Source organism: Thalia democratica, chromosome 3, assembly GCF_965202585.1.
Source record: "Thalia democratica chromosome 3, ktThaDemo2.hap1.1, whole genome shotgun sequence".
Taxonomy (NCBI): domain Eukaryota; kingdom Metazoa; phylum Chordata; class Thaliacea; order Salpida; family Salpidae; genus Thalia; species Thalia democratica.
This window is the reverse complement of record NC_139167.1, coordinates 95,144,533-95,162,134: the sequence shown is the minus strand read 5'-3', so window position 1 is coordinate 95,162,134 and position 17,602 is coordinate 95,144,533. Positions and strand designations below refer to the sequence as shown.

General features: G+C 24.7%; 1 protein-coding gene across 1 annotated transcript; it reads right to left on the bottom strand.

The window, feature by feature from the left end:
• Positions 1-7,775: 7,775 nt before the first annotated feature.
• LOC145832655 (signal recognition particle subunit SRP54-like) lies at positions 7,776-14,703 on the bottom strand. The gene is made up of 12 exons (XM_082939957.1): positions 14,626-14,703; positions 14,229-14,405; positions 13,829-13,933; positions 13,199-13,319; positions 12,680-12,828; positions 12,081-12,156; positions 11,326-11,499; positions 10,548-10,705; positions 9,632-9,737; positions 9,089-9,225; positions 8,557-8,635; positions 7,776-7,837 (listed from the first exon to the last, which is right to left on the bottom strand). The coding sequence occupies exons 1-12, from the start codon at positions 14,701-14,703 to the stop codon at positions 7,776-7,778; spliced, it is 1,422 nt and encodes a 473-aa protein (XP_082796083.1).
• Positions 14,704-17,602: the final 2,899 nt, after the last annotated feature.

Genomic DNA, 17,602 nt, shown 5'->3' with positions numbered 1-17,602 from the left:
AATTTTTCTTTAACAATTAAAACTATCAATTTTTTAGTTTGTATTAAACATTTAACTCTTTTTTTATTAAGTTAGATATGTGTACAATATTATATTAAAAGTGAAATACAATATAGCAATTAAAAGTGAAACATAAAAATAAAACCAAGCTCTGGATTTAACGAGCAAGAATTGTGAATTTGATGATTTTTTAAGTTATATTTAATATAAAATATATATTATTTTAAAACTATATAATCATACCAAAGAGAAATTTTTTGTGTTAAGTAGTTTCTTTGTAAATTAAGAGTGAAGGAAATTTATGCTAGTATTCGTATTAAAAAATTATAAGCTACATTTCCATTTACTGTTAGCTAAATGTGTAGCAAAACCTAAGATAGCACTGAGTGGAAAAAAAAAAACTTTTTAGACAAACATTTAGTTTGTAAGGGACTAAAAATAAAACACTTTCTTGAACATCTTTCTACCTCTACAAAATTTATATAAAAAAAATTACTATGTATTTTTTTGGATATACAGTTTTGATTTTAGAAGCATATATTATGTAGTTGTATGTCTATTTAAAAGTTGATAAACCACCAACAAAAATCTGTATATTAAGTTTTTATCTTGAATGTAATGTAGAAATATATCAGGTTTGTCACTTTTCAAGTCAAAAAAGTTTTCAGTGACTAAAAACTGTCTGGAGTCATCCTGACTTACTTTTAAAGTTTTTTGCTTAGGCGGCAAACTACTATAACTCATGTTCATTTAAAAAAAAATTTTTTTAGCTTTGTTTACTAAAAAAAGTACTTGAGTTTTAACAAACAATTTTATATATAATTTAAGGACATCTAAACAATAAAATTTTTCTACTTTTTTTAAATACCTAAAACTATAAAATTTATTAAAACTTTATAATGCATATATAAACTTTTATATCCCTAAACTGCTTTTGTTAACAATAATTTAAGTTTAAGAGTTTAAAAAATTCAATTTATCATAAACATTACATTCGATTTTAACAAAATCTACACAGTTATTTCTAAGAGTAGTTAAAATCTAGCTACAAGAAAAATACAAAATAGGTATTTCAACATCAACAAAATTCAAGTTTGTGAATAAACTTGGTTGTATAAAATAAATAATAACAAAACTTGATCAACTAATAAATTTTATCCAAGATCTAAAAAACATATGCCCTAATTTTTGAAAAACATAAAATTATGTCAAGTTTTCAAAAGAAAATCAAACTATCCTAGTTCAGCTTGAGTTTAAAATTCATAAAGTCCTAATTTATTATGAGTGTTTTGCAAATCTGATAAATGTTAAAGCAAATATTAAACTGCACAATGTTTAAATTATTAACTTTAACAGGGAATATTTGTTTTCAAAATACTATCATGTTGTTTTTACCTTTGACTAATTAAAGGACTTCAAACAAATTTAATTTAAATTTCTAAAGTACTTTTACTCATTACTTAATTATACTAAAACTGTAGTTATACACTAGTATAAGGCCATAGGGGGGTTAGCCATGTTTTAACAAGTTAATCATACTTTATAGAGTTTTTTACAAGTTGATCTTATTTTATCGAGTTTTTTTTAAACTTCAAGATGCTTTTTATCGTTTTAAAAAATCAAACTATTTTTTGAGATATGACTAGTCAAAGTCAGGCCGCATAATAGGTTACCTATGGGAAAGGAAAACTAAAACAGCAAAAAGACTACTTTATTTAAAATCTATCTCCTCCTACATATTTTAAGCAATCTTCTTTAAACTTTCACAATCCAATCTTTACACAATAACAAAAAACTGTTACTTAGGACTTAAAAAAAATTATGTAGAAATATTTTTTTCAAAAAATAGATTTTTTTTAATTTATGTGATAAAACTTTTATTTTTTCTTTTAATATAAGAAACATTTTGTGAAAATTTGAAGAAGATTGCTTGAAAATGAAGGAGGAGATAAATTTTTAGTGAACTTTAAAAAATTTTGAGAAAATTGTGCCTGAAAAATTTACAGGTGGGTCTATGTTTGAGGGTCTATGGTCTAACGCTTGTATGGGACAGTTATTACAAAAAATAAAATATCTCAAAAGTTAGATGATATTTTTGAATTCTATAAAAAACTGGCTTGTAGTTTGTACTTAAAGCTTTCATTTAAAAACCAAAATCAATTTTTGTTATGAAAGTTTTTTATCTTCCCCTATGGCCATAACATATACTTATATACATTTCAATACTCTTATACTAGTGTATAACAAATGTTTATAGATAAAACAACTTATATTTTCATATGTAATAAACTAATAACAAACATTTCGTATATTACAACAACAAAGTAAAGATACAATTTTATTCCAAAAAATAAAAATTATATTTTAACTCTACAAAATCAGAATTTTCCAACAGTATTCAGATAAAAATAAAGTAGATCTGTAAAGAAAGTGAACTAAAAACTACTTTGAAAAAACTCACCATAGTAACTTGGATATTAACTGTACACTATATATGCAACTAGTTAATTTAAAAATAAAACTTTAACTGAAATGACTCAATCTAAACCTTTTTGCTGAAGTTTTAAAATAAAATATTTCTCTTATAACTTAATAATATTCTGATTTCAGTATTTTATCAGTACTACTAATAAAATACTGAAATTAAAATTTTATTAAGATCTAAGAAAAAGGTTAATCAATTACTTGAATTTTTAATTTTAATATTGATTCAAGTAATTGATAAAGTTCTATTTTTAAAATATCTTTAAACATTTATAATGCTACTAGATCTTTTCCTTAAAAAAACTAAATTAAAATTTAAAGGAGTCAGTTTTTAAATTTTTGAGCTTCTTTATTTAGTAACATTTTTTATAGTTTTAATTTTTTATTCAATGTTAATATATTTTAAAATTAAGGAAACAATAAATATTTTTATTTTGTAATTTATGTACTAACATTAAAAAAACTCAAATAACACTTTAAATTAAACAGTTTTAATCATACTAAACAAATTTTTGGTTTTGAATACTGAGATTAAAACTTCTAACAAATAATTAACTTCACCTTACAACCAACAACAATAGCATCCGAGACAGCCTACAACCAGTTTTGTTCTTATAGGACCCATCAGGCAGGCATGTTGTGGTCTAACCAAGCGGGCTCAAGTACAAAGTACTTAAGCAACCATTTGTGGGTTAAGTTAAAAAATTGACACAGCTTAATCTTATAAAACAGAAATTGTAACTTGTTAGTATTTCAGGGTTGGTATGCAAAATTTTATAGATAAAGATTGAAATGTTCCTTGACTTTGTTGGTCAGCACCTAAATGGGCTTATTATAACCAGATAAAACAATGTAGCCTGATACTTTTATCACTGAATGCTTATAAGTACATTTTTTAGTTTTTTCTATTTAAAACAACATTAGTAGATATGGTCTTTAGAAAATATTGTTAGAATTCAAGTTACATACATTTTACTTTTATAGTACTAGGTAACAAAGTTTTTGGCTACAAAAATCAAATACTCTCTATGAAAGAGAACCATAATTTAATAATGTATCAATTAAACTATTTTAAAATTTTATTTCAAGTATGAATCCTGAAGGTTTAAATTTATTGTCTTAAATAAAGTAGAAACAAAGGTAAAAAAAAACAATTTATCGTTAAGAAAGACGTTTAGATCTTTGAAATTTACACAAAAAAGACTTACAACTTTAATTGAAAAATTAAAGTTTTTAAAGCATTTGAAATGACAAAAACAGAAATTTTTAAGTAAGCATATATTTAATAAAAAGATGATTTTGTCAGAGAGTATGAATGTTGGTATTTGCCAACTGGGGAGTGAAAAAGAGTCTATCATTCAAATGAAGACGTAATGTTTATTTTAATTATATTTTTGTTTAATAAAACAGGGTTGCCACTTGTTTTTTCCAATTTTTTTTAGGTTTTCCAAATTTCTTCCAGATTTTTAAAAGTACGCACTTTTGGGTCTTTTTTAGTTTTTAGTAAAGTTTAAGGTAAGAAACTGTGTTAAACAGTAAAAAAAAAATTAAAAGATACCTTAGTTATGTTTTTTAATAAAAATATTTTTTGATGATGACAAAAGTTTTTGTTTACATGATAGATTTTTGAGTCAAATTGTAATTTTACTTCTGAACATGTGAAAATTGTTTAAATTCCAGGTTTTTTTTGATGATTTTTGTTCAAAACTACAGTTTTTTTAAATTTCTCCAATTCTAAGTTTTTCCAGGTTTATTTTTCCTAAATTGTCTAATTCCAGGTAAAGTGGCAACCCTGATAAAACTTGAAACATTGAAAGGCAGGTAATATTAAAAATATTGTTATTTTATTGGAAAACCTTGATAACTAATATTAGCAAAGGTTTTTATTTTGTATATGTGTTAATCACTGGGTCTTGTCTTAGAAGATACAACTCAGAGAACTTTTTATCCAAGTCATTTAGAATTCTAAGTAATTATGTACACATAGGGCCCAGCTATGGTTACACATTTTATTTATGAAAAATGTTAGATTTTAAGAAATATCCTTTCTACCAAATGAGATTGCTTTCTTTTTCAGCTAAAAAGCTTAAGTTTATTGGTGGATTGAAATCTTTATTTTAATGTTATCTTTTCAAACTAACTTTAAGAGTAACGTTTTTAAAACTAATATTCATTATAAGTGTAAAACCAGGTCCAAACATTTACATATGTAGGGTGCACGGCTACTTAAATTCGGACAAATTTTTTTATTTTTTTAAATAGTTTTTATAAGTTACTTTTTTTTTATTATCACTGTTACCCTCGATAGGTGCCTTTATTTTTTTTTTTTGTTTTAATAGTTTTTAGTAATTATTTTTTTATTACCATTATTACCCGTAACCCTTACCCTCGATCGGTAGCTTTAATTTTTTAATTTATCTATTAGTATTTTTTTCATAATAATTTTAATTAGTTTTTTTTTACTAAAACTGTTGCCAGTGATAGCTTTTTTTTATTAGTTTATCTTGTAGTAATTAGTTTATTATTTTGAAAATTTTTTTTTATCCTCGTGCAAAAATGACCTTTTTTCAAAACTGTCATTCGTGCAAAATTGTTACTCATGCAATTTTTACCCGTTCATATTTTAATTATATATGTTTCAATTTGAAGCTTAGATTATCTTGTTTGTAGTTTTTGTATCAATTTGATTTTGAGACAGAAAAAAAATGTTTTATTTTAAAAGATAAAAGCAGCTTTTTTCTGATTAGCTTAATAAAAAAAAACGAGATTTGAATCCACCCTAAGTTTTCTAAACACAGATTACTATAGGTCAACATTTTGACTTACTCAGTTGTTCTGCAGGCTAACTTTTTTTAGCCTAATTATTGGTAAATAAGCAATTTTATGCAGGCTAAGTTTTTCAAGACGAACAAAATTTATTAAAAAAGTAAACTTTTTAGTTTTAAGTTATTATCTAATAATAAAGCTTTCAAAAATAGGTTACTTTTTAAATATCTTAAGTTATGAAAATTAAATGAACTTAAATTTTTTAACGGCCGTTTAAAATTATTTATTACTACTAAAAGAAGAGGATAAAGTACATTTTTTGCAAAGTTTGATTCGCTCTAAAACTAATAACTCTTTAAAAACCTTATTCGAACTTTGCAGTAATGTTTTAAGAAACAAAAGAAACTTTAAACTTAAATTAGGGTTTGAAACAAATACATAGAAAAACTATAATTCGTTTTAATTAAAAACATTACAACTAAACATTTCTAATAAAGTTGGTTGTCATGGTATGTTTTAATATTAGCTATATACTTTTTAAAAAATCGTACCTATTTTTGATTAAAAACATTTAAACTTTATATTTGTCTTCTTTAAGGTCTCATTCTATGTATGTCTTTCTTATTTTTGTCATTTAGTGAAATTTTTGATAAAGTAGTTTTTCAACGAATATTTCATTGTTGAAAACAAATATATATACTATATTAATTTTGTTAGAAATGTTTAGTTTTAATGGTTTTAGTTAAAAAAATAGTGACTGTACGAGCAAGGGTTATTTTGGCTCGAATAGCTGTTTTTGCAATTAAAAAAAAAATCAGAACTTAAGATCCAAATATGGGTGCACGACTATTCAAATTCGGACAATTCAAATTCCGACAATTCAAATTCTTAAAAAGAAATTTAAACAGCCACAAGTAAAAAAGTAATGTGTATTTGACAAATATAAAAAATACATATCTAAGTCATATTAATACCTACAAGCCATTTAGTTCTTTTTGCAAATCATTAAATATTTTTAGAGATATGGCTTAAATAAAGCAAAAAACATAGTTATTCTTAGTAATTTTAAAATATCTTAAAAAGTATTTAAGATTTTTAAAAAAGGAAAAAGTGGTTTGTAGATATTAATAAGATCTACATATGTATTTTTTATTTTCCTCAAATTTGTATTATTTATAGAGATATAGTCATTTAAATATTTTTTTAAGAATTTGAATTGTCGGAATTTGAGTTGTCCGAATTTGAATTGCCATGTAACCTCCAAATATTAATCTTTAAATTTAACTTGGAACTTTCTTTTTTATTCTGAATAATGGTTTTTTGCCTTTAACTTAAAAAATATTCATTTGATTGGGGTTTAAATTTTTGATGGAGGCATCTTTAGAAATTTTACGTTTTTTCAATCTTTTACTTGTTTTGACTTTTGTCCAAAATAAAATGATTTTTTTAAGCTCATTTATTGAACTAAAAGAATTATTTTTTTTTTTCCTTTGAATTTTTTGTTATAAGATATGACATTTTTCCTTTAAACTTTTTGTTTCTAATATGTTCAAATTTATCATGGCTTTTACTGCGAGTATATATATATGTATATTTTGAAAAAAAAATTTAAACTAAGTTTTATATTGAGAAATTATTAACTTTTCCTATTTTTAATTTTTTATTATATGACGTATGCAAGTTTTACATAGATTCTTAGCATAGTTTACATTATTCGAGGGACTTCTTGCTCCAACGCTATAAATTTATCTAAAACTTGGATAGTTTTCATACAATAAAAAGAATAAAAAGTTGAAAAATTTATATTTTCTCAAAGTAATACATGTTTAAATAAGCACATTTAAATTAATAATTTTTTTCAAAAATTATTTATATGTGCTGTAAAGACATGATAAATTTGAACATTCTGGAAACAAGAATTTAAAAAAAAAATTTCATATTTTATAAAAAAAAATTTTTAAAGTAAATAATATTTGTTTAATAATTAATTTAGGTTAATAAGTTAAAAAACAAAAAAAAAATTTTGAGAAAAGCTCTATCGCTAACCAGGCTGTTCTACTTATACAATGTCAGGGGCCTGGTTTATAACTTAGGGTGCGCTTTAACTTGTATAAGAGATGTCCCCAAGATAACAATTAAACTATAATTTATAAAATGACTAATATGACATACTAACTACTTACTAAGGGTTTTATACGTAAGTTGCTTATACTACTGTTAAACGTACTTCGAGTCTGTAGTGATAAAATTTATTTGCAATAAAACTGCGAAACGAAAAGATGATGCAATACTGTACAACATAAAACCAATAAATCAAGTTATCAATTCTTTAAAAAGACTAAAATAAGTGAGTCCAAGAAGCTAAAAACTAAGTTTTCGTTTAAACTAAACTTATAAAGCAATATAAAAGCGAACTAAATTCGCTTAAACAAGATCGAAACCACTCATGAGCTAAGTGCAGCGAAAAGCCGCAATGGCTTAAAAAGCTCACTGCGAAACAGTAAAACTCTAAAAGGTATTTTTTTCTATTTGAACGTCGTAGAACCTGAGAGCTGCTTCATCAACTTTTGCATTCCGGCCATTCCACCTGAAATTTGTTGGTTTCAGTTATTTACTAATTAGTTTCCGTCCCTTTATCAAAAAATTTAAATTTGCTACATATGTCAGGATATTTTGCTTACTGTTTGGGAAACATTAATAAAACTTAAATAATTTTAATTGTAATAAGGCACTGCAGTTTAAAGTCAAAAAACGAGTTTCTGTTGTATGTTAGTCGTCGAATTGCAGATAAACGTGCTTTTCTAAGCCTAGCACTGCCAATAAAACTTATGATACTTAATTATTTTTTCATATTTTTTGTAAAATTTAGAAAAAAATGATTTATCGTAATTGCGTTATTAAAGTGCTCGTTATTTATTTTGTATAACATTTTGAATCTTTTTTTGTTCTTTAAGTAGCATAACAACATACGTTTAAGAATAAAATTTTTAAAGAAGTAAAACAGTATATGTTTTAAAATTTTAATCTGTTGTCAATGTATTTAAGTGGTATAATGGTATTAAACTGGATTTATTAAAATTAAAAAGAGTTATTATAGTCATTAAAAAAGTGCCTTTAGAAAATGAAGTCCATAGAAACTAAGAAAAATATCTTAAAACTAAGTCTTTTTCTATTTTTTAATAATTATTTTATTCCGAAAGTTTGTTTGAGAGTACTTTAAATTAGAAACTATAAAGACGTTTCTAACAATATTTTTATTTACTTCTTAAGTACTAGTAAATGTCGCTTATTTGTTGTAAAACTAACCAAAGTTTTGTGCAACGTTCGGCCCCATCTGTTTCATGAGTTGGGCCACTGGGTTTCCATTTCCTCCACACTTAAAGAGCTGTGAATAGTATGTACATTTTACTACATTTATAATATTTACTACATTTGCAAAAAAAAATAGTGAGACAACTTAAGACAGAATGTACAACTAAAGTCTGTATTTATCATAACTATCCTGTAATTTTGTCACTTATTCATAAAACACAATTTTTAACTTTACAAAACTGTGTAAAGTTTTGTTAAGAAAAATAAGCTCTAAACTATAATAAAATTATTTTTTTAGCTTTGAATAGTATATAAAACTAAAGTCAGGCTGTATTTAAATCATAACTGTTCTGTAATTTAAAGTTGCCATTTACACGTAAAAAACAACTTTTAACTTGACAAAACTCTGTAAAATTTTGCTGAGAAAAATAATAAACTAAAATAAAGTTAAACTTTTAATGCTACAACCCATGTCCATTAAGTTTTAACATAAAAAAGTGTCAAAGTTTCAATAAAAATTTCTGACCGGTGCAAATGTTTTTTGTTGGGCGAGAAGTTCCTGGACTGCGCCCGGAGGGACACCGGATCCCCTGGCGATTCTGTTGATGCGAGATGGACACCAAAACTTTGCTTTCTTCTTTTTATCTTCTACGTAATCCAGCTCTGTTATAATGAAATAATAAGTTATTATTGGTATAAATTAATATTTTTGTTTTTTTTATGAATAACTTAACATAAGCTGACTAAACATAAAATATTTGAAATTGAAATTTTATCTAAAGCTTTTTATCTATATCAATTAGTAACTTGGTTTATTGTACATATTTCTAAGTACATATATTGAGTAAAAATAGACAAAAAGTTATGCAGGGATAGTATTATTATTTCAAATGAACATTGCAGACTAATTGAAAATACCAACAACTGTTGATTAGTTATAAACCGCCTAGTTTTAAAAGTTGGAATCATTTAACAAAAAAGACATTTTCTAATAATAAAAAAATCTTTAAAACTACTATTTATAGTACAATGTAAGAGTTTAAAGAATTTCAGAATACACATTTACTACCTTTATCAGTCATACTGTCCATAATGACCATCATCCGTTTCATGTGTTTACCCGAATCCTTTCCACTTTCTTTCGGCATACACTTACTCAACCCGGGTAGCATGCTCTGTCGGTGTGTTATTATTATGATGATTAAAGATGATTAAAACATAAGCAGGTTTTAAAGCTGAGTCTCAGGCATTAAAAGAAAATTAGTATAATAAAAAAATTAAACAACGTTTTTCATTTCAGTAAAACTTTTGGTGTCATTTAAAGTTATTTCTAACGGCAAAAACCATTAAATAAACCTGAAAATAGCAATTTATTAATTGAAAACTGCAATAATATGATTATAAATATTAAGAAGTGCCCCAGTATGTTTTAATCTAAAGCTTGTAAATCAGCTATATAAAGAAAATTATCAGCTGTATTTTACTTAAATTTAATAAAAAATTGGTATCATAATAGTTTAATTAAATGCAGAAAAAGTAATATTAAAAGTGTTTGTTTATCCTCTAGTGCTTATACTATTATCAATAGAATAAACATTGCTTAAATCAATCAGTTATCACATATTTGATGCTATTATTTATATTATGTGACAACTAAAATAAATTTTATTACTTCTATAGAATGCAATTAAACGAACAGATAAAAGTTAGTTTGTTTTTGACACCATCAAAAACTTAATTTATGTTATTTATTATATAACAAAACAGTTTTTAGAGAAATTTAACTAATGTTTATTATAAATATGTTAGTGTATAGTAGTTTTTCAGTTTAAAGTTTTAAATTAAACAGTGAAAATAAAGTTCTAAAAGAACGATTCCATTAACCGACTATAAGTTAACCTAAAGGGTAATATTTTAGTATACAGTAATCTCTTCAGTTTAAAGCTTAAAATTAAACAGTAAAAAGAAAGTTTCTATCAACCGACCATAATCTCGCCTAAAGGTTCATTTTTAAGTTTTGCCAACACTTCGTACAAATCGCGCAGTGAGAATTGTTTGCCCTGCTTCAATTTGTTCGCCAAATCATCTTCGCCCAATTCAAGCTCGTTCACTCGCTCAATCAACCCTTCGATGTCACCCATGTCTGCAGTTTATAAATAAATGTTTGTTAATAAAATAATTAATTTATGGCAGACAGTTTTTTATTTCAATTTTCAAATTAAAAACTCAATTAAATAATTGAATAATTTAAAAAAAATGTAACTTGTCTGGTTTTCTTTATACGCTCAAGACATCGCGTACACTAACATTAAGATTTACAACTAACAATTAACAACAGCTATTACGTTGATTTACTTAAAAAATTAACAACAATACATTGAGTACAATGACATTAACGTTTCACAACTAGCAATTAAAAAAAGTTATTTAAACAATTTAAAATTTGAAAAAATTAAATTTTACTTGAACAATTAATAGAAAAATATTTAAGTATAATAAAATCGATGAACTGATTAATATTTGTAAAAAGTTCACAACTAACTGAGGAGTTTCTTGATGAAGGAGGTCGTAGATTAACTTTAACAATTAATAACAAGACATTAGGTATCATAAAAGAATGATGACGTACATAAATCGATGAACTGATTAATGTTTATAAAAAATTGATAACTAACTGAAAAGTTTCCTGAGTAATCATTTACAGTAATCATGTACATAAATCTATGAAATGATCAATATTTAAAAAAAGTCCACAAAACTAACTGAGGAGTTTCTTGATGAAGGAGGTCGTTTTGAACTGCTCCAATGCGTCCAACGCCTCCCCGGTACCGATGAAGGTCACGGGAGACTGGGTGGCGGCTACGGCTGACAACGCCCCGCCCCCTTTCGCGCTTCCGTCCATTTTCGTGATCACCACCGAACCGACCGGGACCATTTCTGTGTGAAAGTTTGTACTTTTAGAAATGATGATGCGTTTTGTTAGAATTTATTTTAATTTATTTTATTTAATAACGATTCACATATTACAAAATAATTTGAGAAACTTTTATATTATTATACTATTATTATTATATATATTGTATGAAACTTTGTGCTTTCAGCAATGATGATGTGTTTTTTTTAAGCTTTGTTTAAATATTTATCTGAAGTGTGTTTTTTTATACATGTCGTATCATACAGACAAGTAGATTACAGATAACGATTGACATATTAAAAAAATAAAAAAGAAACTTAAACATTCTTATATTGTTGTTGTATAGAAATTTGCATATGTAACTTATTTCTTTTTTTAAATTGAATTAGTTTATTGAAGTCAATAAGAGAAAGGAGCATACGCTTTAAAAACTTTTTTTTTTAATATTTCATATAATTTAAGGTAGTTAAAGTTTCGCATGCTCCATTTAGCACGAGTTTACATTTTAAAGTTTTTTAAATCAATTCGAGGCTTTTAAAAATTTTTAATTGTATCCATTAAAAAGGTAAGTGTGTTAATTTATTCTACGAAAAGTCAAACGAACGTTTAAAAGCACACGCTTGTCCTCGGCACGACTGTCCAATAGTTGCGTCCATAACGAACACCACGTGGTCTGGTTTCTGTTTACACAAGTTAATATTGTGAAATTCAATAAAGTCAAAAAGCGATTCAAAAACGAGTTCATTACATTTTTACTGTCAACTCTCAGACAAACATTATGATGGAACTAACTAGATGAATTATAATGATAAAATAATACGTAAATAATTTGTATTAGTTTCATACATTTCTTTAACAAATGAATGTAAAGCAAAACAAAATATATTACAAAAAAAATCGTTTTCACTCATTATTTCCATCTATTAGTATAACAATCAAACTTATAGAGAGACAATATAAAAAAATAAATAAGTTTATTGTTAATATATATTAAATAATGTTCATCAGATATACAATATATGACTCACTACGCTGTTATACACTTGCATATGAATATAAAGCAAAACAAAACATATTACAAAAAAAATAGTTTTCACTCATTTTCTCCATCTATTAACATAACAATCAAACTATAGAGAAATAGTATAAAAAAATTAATTTATTAACAAATACTATTCATTTGATATACAATATACGACTCACGACGCTGTTGTACACTTGCAGCATTTCTTCGAATAAATCTTCTTGCTGCTTGTGCCGGCCACTAGTGTCGACAATGACTATCTCGAAATCCTTGAACTTTTCCACGCCCTCCATCGCGATCTTGGCGGGATCAATGCAAAACTGATTACCTGATTGAAAATTTTATTTTTTCAGAAAAACTAAATAAACTGTAAAGAAATATAAAACAAGTTTTTGATGTTTTTATTGGTGTGAACTTTTATTTAAGTGTCACGATATTGCTAAGATATTTGTTAACTAAAATTTGTTTATTGCAGAAGTTTAGCTGCAAATAAGTGTTTTTGCAGATAAGTTAGTTAGCTAAACTTAATCAACTTTTTTTTGGATATAAACTTATATGTATTTGTGAATCAGGTATAAAAAACTTTCTACAAAGATTATATTAAATATTAAAATATAAATTAAATTATATAAAAATAGTAACAATAAAAGTAATTAATATAAGTTATATTAAATATTAAAAGTATATCAAAAAAAAACCGAAAAATGGAATCTTGGCTTTGGTTGCGTTCTGCTTGATTTGCTCGAAAGCTCCAGCGCGAAAAGTGTCGGCACAAACCAACGCCGTCTTCCAGCTCCTCTTCTTGTAGTAATACGCCATCTGGTGGAAATTAATAATATTTTATTTCAGTTGCGTTTCAATTTACCCGATAGTAGTCTTTGTTTTTATATCTTAAAAGATTAATTTTTGTGATTTAACGGTAATTAGTTATTTTTAATTTAGTTTCAACTTACCCGACAGCAGTTAATTTTTATATCTTAAAATGTTAAAATTTCGAAATCCTACGCATAAGACAACACGCAACCTAGTTTGCGGGAAGCAGCTTTGTGGTTATGTATAGTGAAAATTAATGTTTTGAAATAGTTTTAATAAATAATTAATATTAAGTGAGTATTATAATGGTGAATGCTAAAAAACAAATATACATAGTAAAAATTAGTGTTTTAAAAATAGTTCTAAAGCAATCAATTAATAACAAAGTATTATAATGGTGACTTCTTAAAAATAAATATACATAGTAAAAATTAATGTTTTATAAATTGTTTTTAAGGTAATCAATTAACATTTAAGTGATTATTTTAATGGTGACTGCTTAAAAATAACTAAACCTTTGAACACGTCGTGGTCTTACCGCTACCCTGAAGACCAACGAACATGATGACATTTTGTTTTCCTTTCACCGGTTTCCACGGTTCAACACCGGAATCGACGAGCTGCAAAATAAATAAAAGGTCTTATATATTTTTTTTTATAAAACAAACATATTAAGGAACTCAGTTTATAATTTTATAATTACATTTTGAATAAAACTAAGTAATTTAATTAAAAATTTTACCGAAATGGTCAGTACAGTACTTTTCAAGCTTTGATAAACTTTTTATTCTATTTATATTTAGTTGTTTATCTAGATATCTCCTCTATTTTAATGTTTTTATAAACTTTAAACAGTGGAACAAAAGAAAATTAAATTTAAATATTTTTTAAATAAAAATAAGTGAAGCAACTCACATCTACAAGTTGTTTAAAAACAGCGGACTGAATGATTCTTCTTTTGTTCAAACCCGCGCCAATTCTATCGAAATCTATTGATTTTCTGACATTCTCTCGAAGTTTCTGCACGAGCTTAACTTCAACGTCAGCTCGGAGAAGGGCTCTCGTTATTTCCTTCAATGTTTCGTTTAAAACCTGTTATATGAGTTTTGGTTTAACACTATATGTGTGTAGTTTAAAAGACACAAAGAAAAAAGTTATATGTGATAAAATAAATTAACTTTTTTGATTTGACATTAAGTTTTATACAATTTATGTATGTACGAAACTGTTTAAGCTAAGACTAATAATATCTAAACATAGTCGTATAAAGTCATGCTTGATATAACTTGTTTTGTTTTAATAAAAAAATTACCTCTTCATCGACAATGATGGCATTGTTCAACTTCTTGATGGCGTTCTTAATTGTTTTCCCAAGGTCAGATAAAACCATTTTAACGTCTTTTTGGATTATTCTTTTGTTTTTTAATTAAATCACTAAAAAAATTTTTTTTAGGTTACCTAACTTTAAGTTAATGCTGGATTTAAGTTTACTAATTTAGTTCGTTTTTAGTAGAAAGATCTACTAGATACCTTGAAGTTTTGGTTAAGAAAAACTTTAAGGAATTCGCGTATCAAATTTTTACGTAAAGTTATTTTTTGGAAAAGGTATACAGTTTATCTACCGGATACACTATTTAAGATCTGGCCAGATACAAATTTTATTTTTGAATAAGGACCCGGCCATAACAGGATCTTAAATGTTTCAAGTTTTATGGAGTTTTAATAAAGAACTAAATCTTATAAAATTTAGTTATCTTAATATTATTAAATAGCAAATTTTTTAGTAAATTTACTTTGTTGATAATATTAATGTTATTGTCAAAGTATTTTGTTTGAACTTTAGGAAAAAACCCTTGTAAAAAAATCTACCTATACAAAACATAAGTTTAAATGTTAAATATCAAGCTACTTATACGACTAAACATGAATTTTGTGACTTGTACCACGCAAAAGAAAGTAAATGTTCCAATGCTTTCAAACAGTGGTCGTCAAACTTAAAAATATCTGTGCTCATTAAACTGAAAAATAAAAGTTTTTTGAGCACAAATATCTAACTTTAGAGGGCCTCTTGTGGCTACGTAACCACTTGTAATTTACTTAACTAACTTTTAAAAACAAAAGATCTTTTTATTAAAATAGTAGTAAGATCCAAAAAACAAAAACATTGTTTTAAGTTTAATAAAAACTAAACATTGTTTTTAAATTTGAACAATTAAATTGATATTTATATAACAAACAGACAGAATATAATCAAACTAAAACATTATTTTTTAGGAAAAAAGGTTATAATTTCAGAAAACTAACCTTAAGTTAAAAAAGTGTCTAGGCTCACCTTACTATTAAAAAAAATCCTTACTAGTCTGACTTTTATTTACAATATCAAAAAACCTAATAATAATCTTTATTTTTTTGAAGAATGAAAGTATACAGAAATGTTAAAAGAAATAATAATATTTTTTTTTAATGTTTATTTAAAAAACTAAAAGTTATAAAATATTCAGTAACACTTGGACCAAATAATACTATTATTGATTGAAAATAATTTTTTTTAAAACACTGAAGTTAGACTCTAAAATTCACTGGATATTGAAACTATACTTGTTTTATAAAATTCTATTCTATTAGAGTACAAAACAAAAACTTTATGCTTTTATTTCTTTTTAAAATTCTGTGTTAAACTATTACATAAAATATTTCTTTTTGTTGTTTAAAAATTATGAAATGAAATATTTATTTATTAAAATTACATGAAACTAATGAACTAAACAACATTAAAAAAAAAAATTTGCAAAATATTTATATAAATAAGTAATAGATATCTTTTTTTTTAACAATGTGCAGGGTTTACTTTATTTTGATCAAAAATAACTTAAGAAAAATAAATTAAGTCCTGAGTGAACTTAAATTATATTTAGTTATCCTGATTTTTAGCTATTCTAAAAAAACAGAGTTGCCAAATGTTTTTGGCAAACATTTTCCAGGCTTTTAAAAGTTCACATTTTTGGGTCTAAATTTATTTTAAAGTTAAGTTTAATGTAAGAAACTGTGTTAGTTAGTAGAAAAACAATGAAAATATACTATTAAGCTACTTAAAATGTGTTTTTTAATAAAATAGCAATTTGATAATGACAATTTTTTTTATTTATATGATAGATTTTTTGTGTCTAATCAAAATTTTACTTAATAAAATGTTTAAAATTCAGGTTTTTTATGTGATTTTTTTTTTCAAAATCCTAGTTTTTTTTTTAAATTTCTCAAATTCCAGGTTATTTTAGCCTAAATTGTCAAACTCCAGGTAAAGTTGCAACCCTGTGAAAGTATGAATTTATTGAAAAACACTAAAGAGCTACTTAAAATGTGTTTTTCAATAGTAAAATAATTTGATGAGGACAAAAAAAGTTTTATCTACATTATAAACTTTTTATCAAAACTTTAAAACTTAAAATATTAACTTTGTTAAAAGTTCCAGGTGTTTCTAGATTTTTTTATTAATTTTTGTCAAAATTCCTGGTTTTTCTAAGTTTTTAGCCTAGATTGTAAAATTCTAGGTTTTTCCAGGGTTTGAGGTTTTTTTGGCAACCCTGAGAAAGCAAATTTTAACTTTTAATAAAAATTAATAAAAGTCAAGTTTTTTTAACAAAACATGTTATATAAAAAGTATTAAATTATTAAAACTAAATCAGCTTAATATTATTTAAAATCTATATTATTTGTTATTAATTTTTTTATAAAGAAATAAACTATCCTTAGTCAGCCTGAGTTTTTTTAATTATTCAAAATATTTTGAGTGTCTCAAAAGTGTGGCAGCCCTGAATGTGTACTAAATTTATTTTAAAAAACATGGTAAGATTCAAAACATGAACAATACAAATTTATTTATTTTAAAGTTAAAAGAACTATTATACATTTATACATTATAATTTTAAATAAATCATAAAAAGAATTAATAAAAACTTTTGTTTTTAAACTTTTAATTTATGTTAAATATGCTATCTAAATAACTTTTGCATAAAAATTTATTATTTTTGCATTAAATAAATTTTTTTCATTAGATGTTAATTTTTAAGAACAGTTAAATTTAATTAATGAAAAACTACCATTGTAGTTAATGTAAGTATTAAAAAAATATCTAAGAAATCTACAGATTGATTTTTCTTTAATTCTTAAATTTTATGTTATTATTATAAATAATTTAAAACTTTATAAAAATAGTCACACTGTTATTAAATTTTTTATAAAAAATCCCAAGAGTTTTCTTCTAGCTTCTAGAATTTTTCTTTAATTAGTAT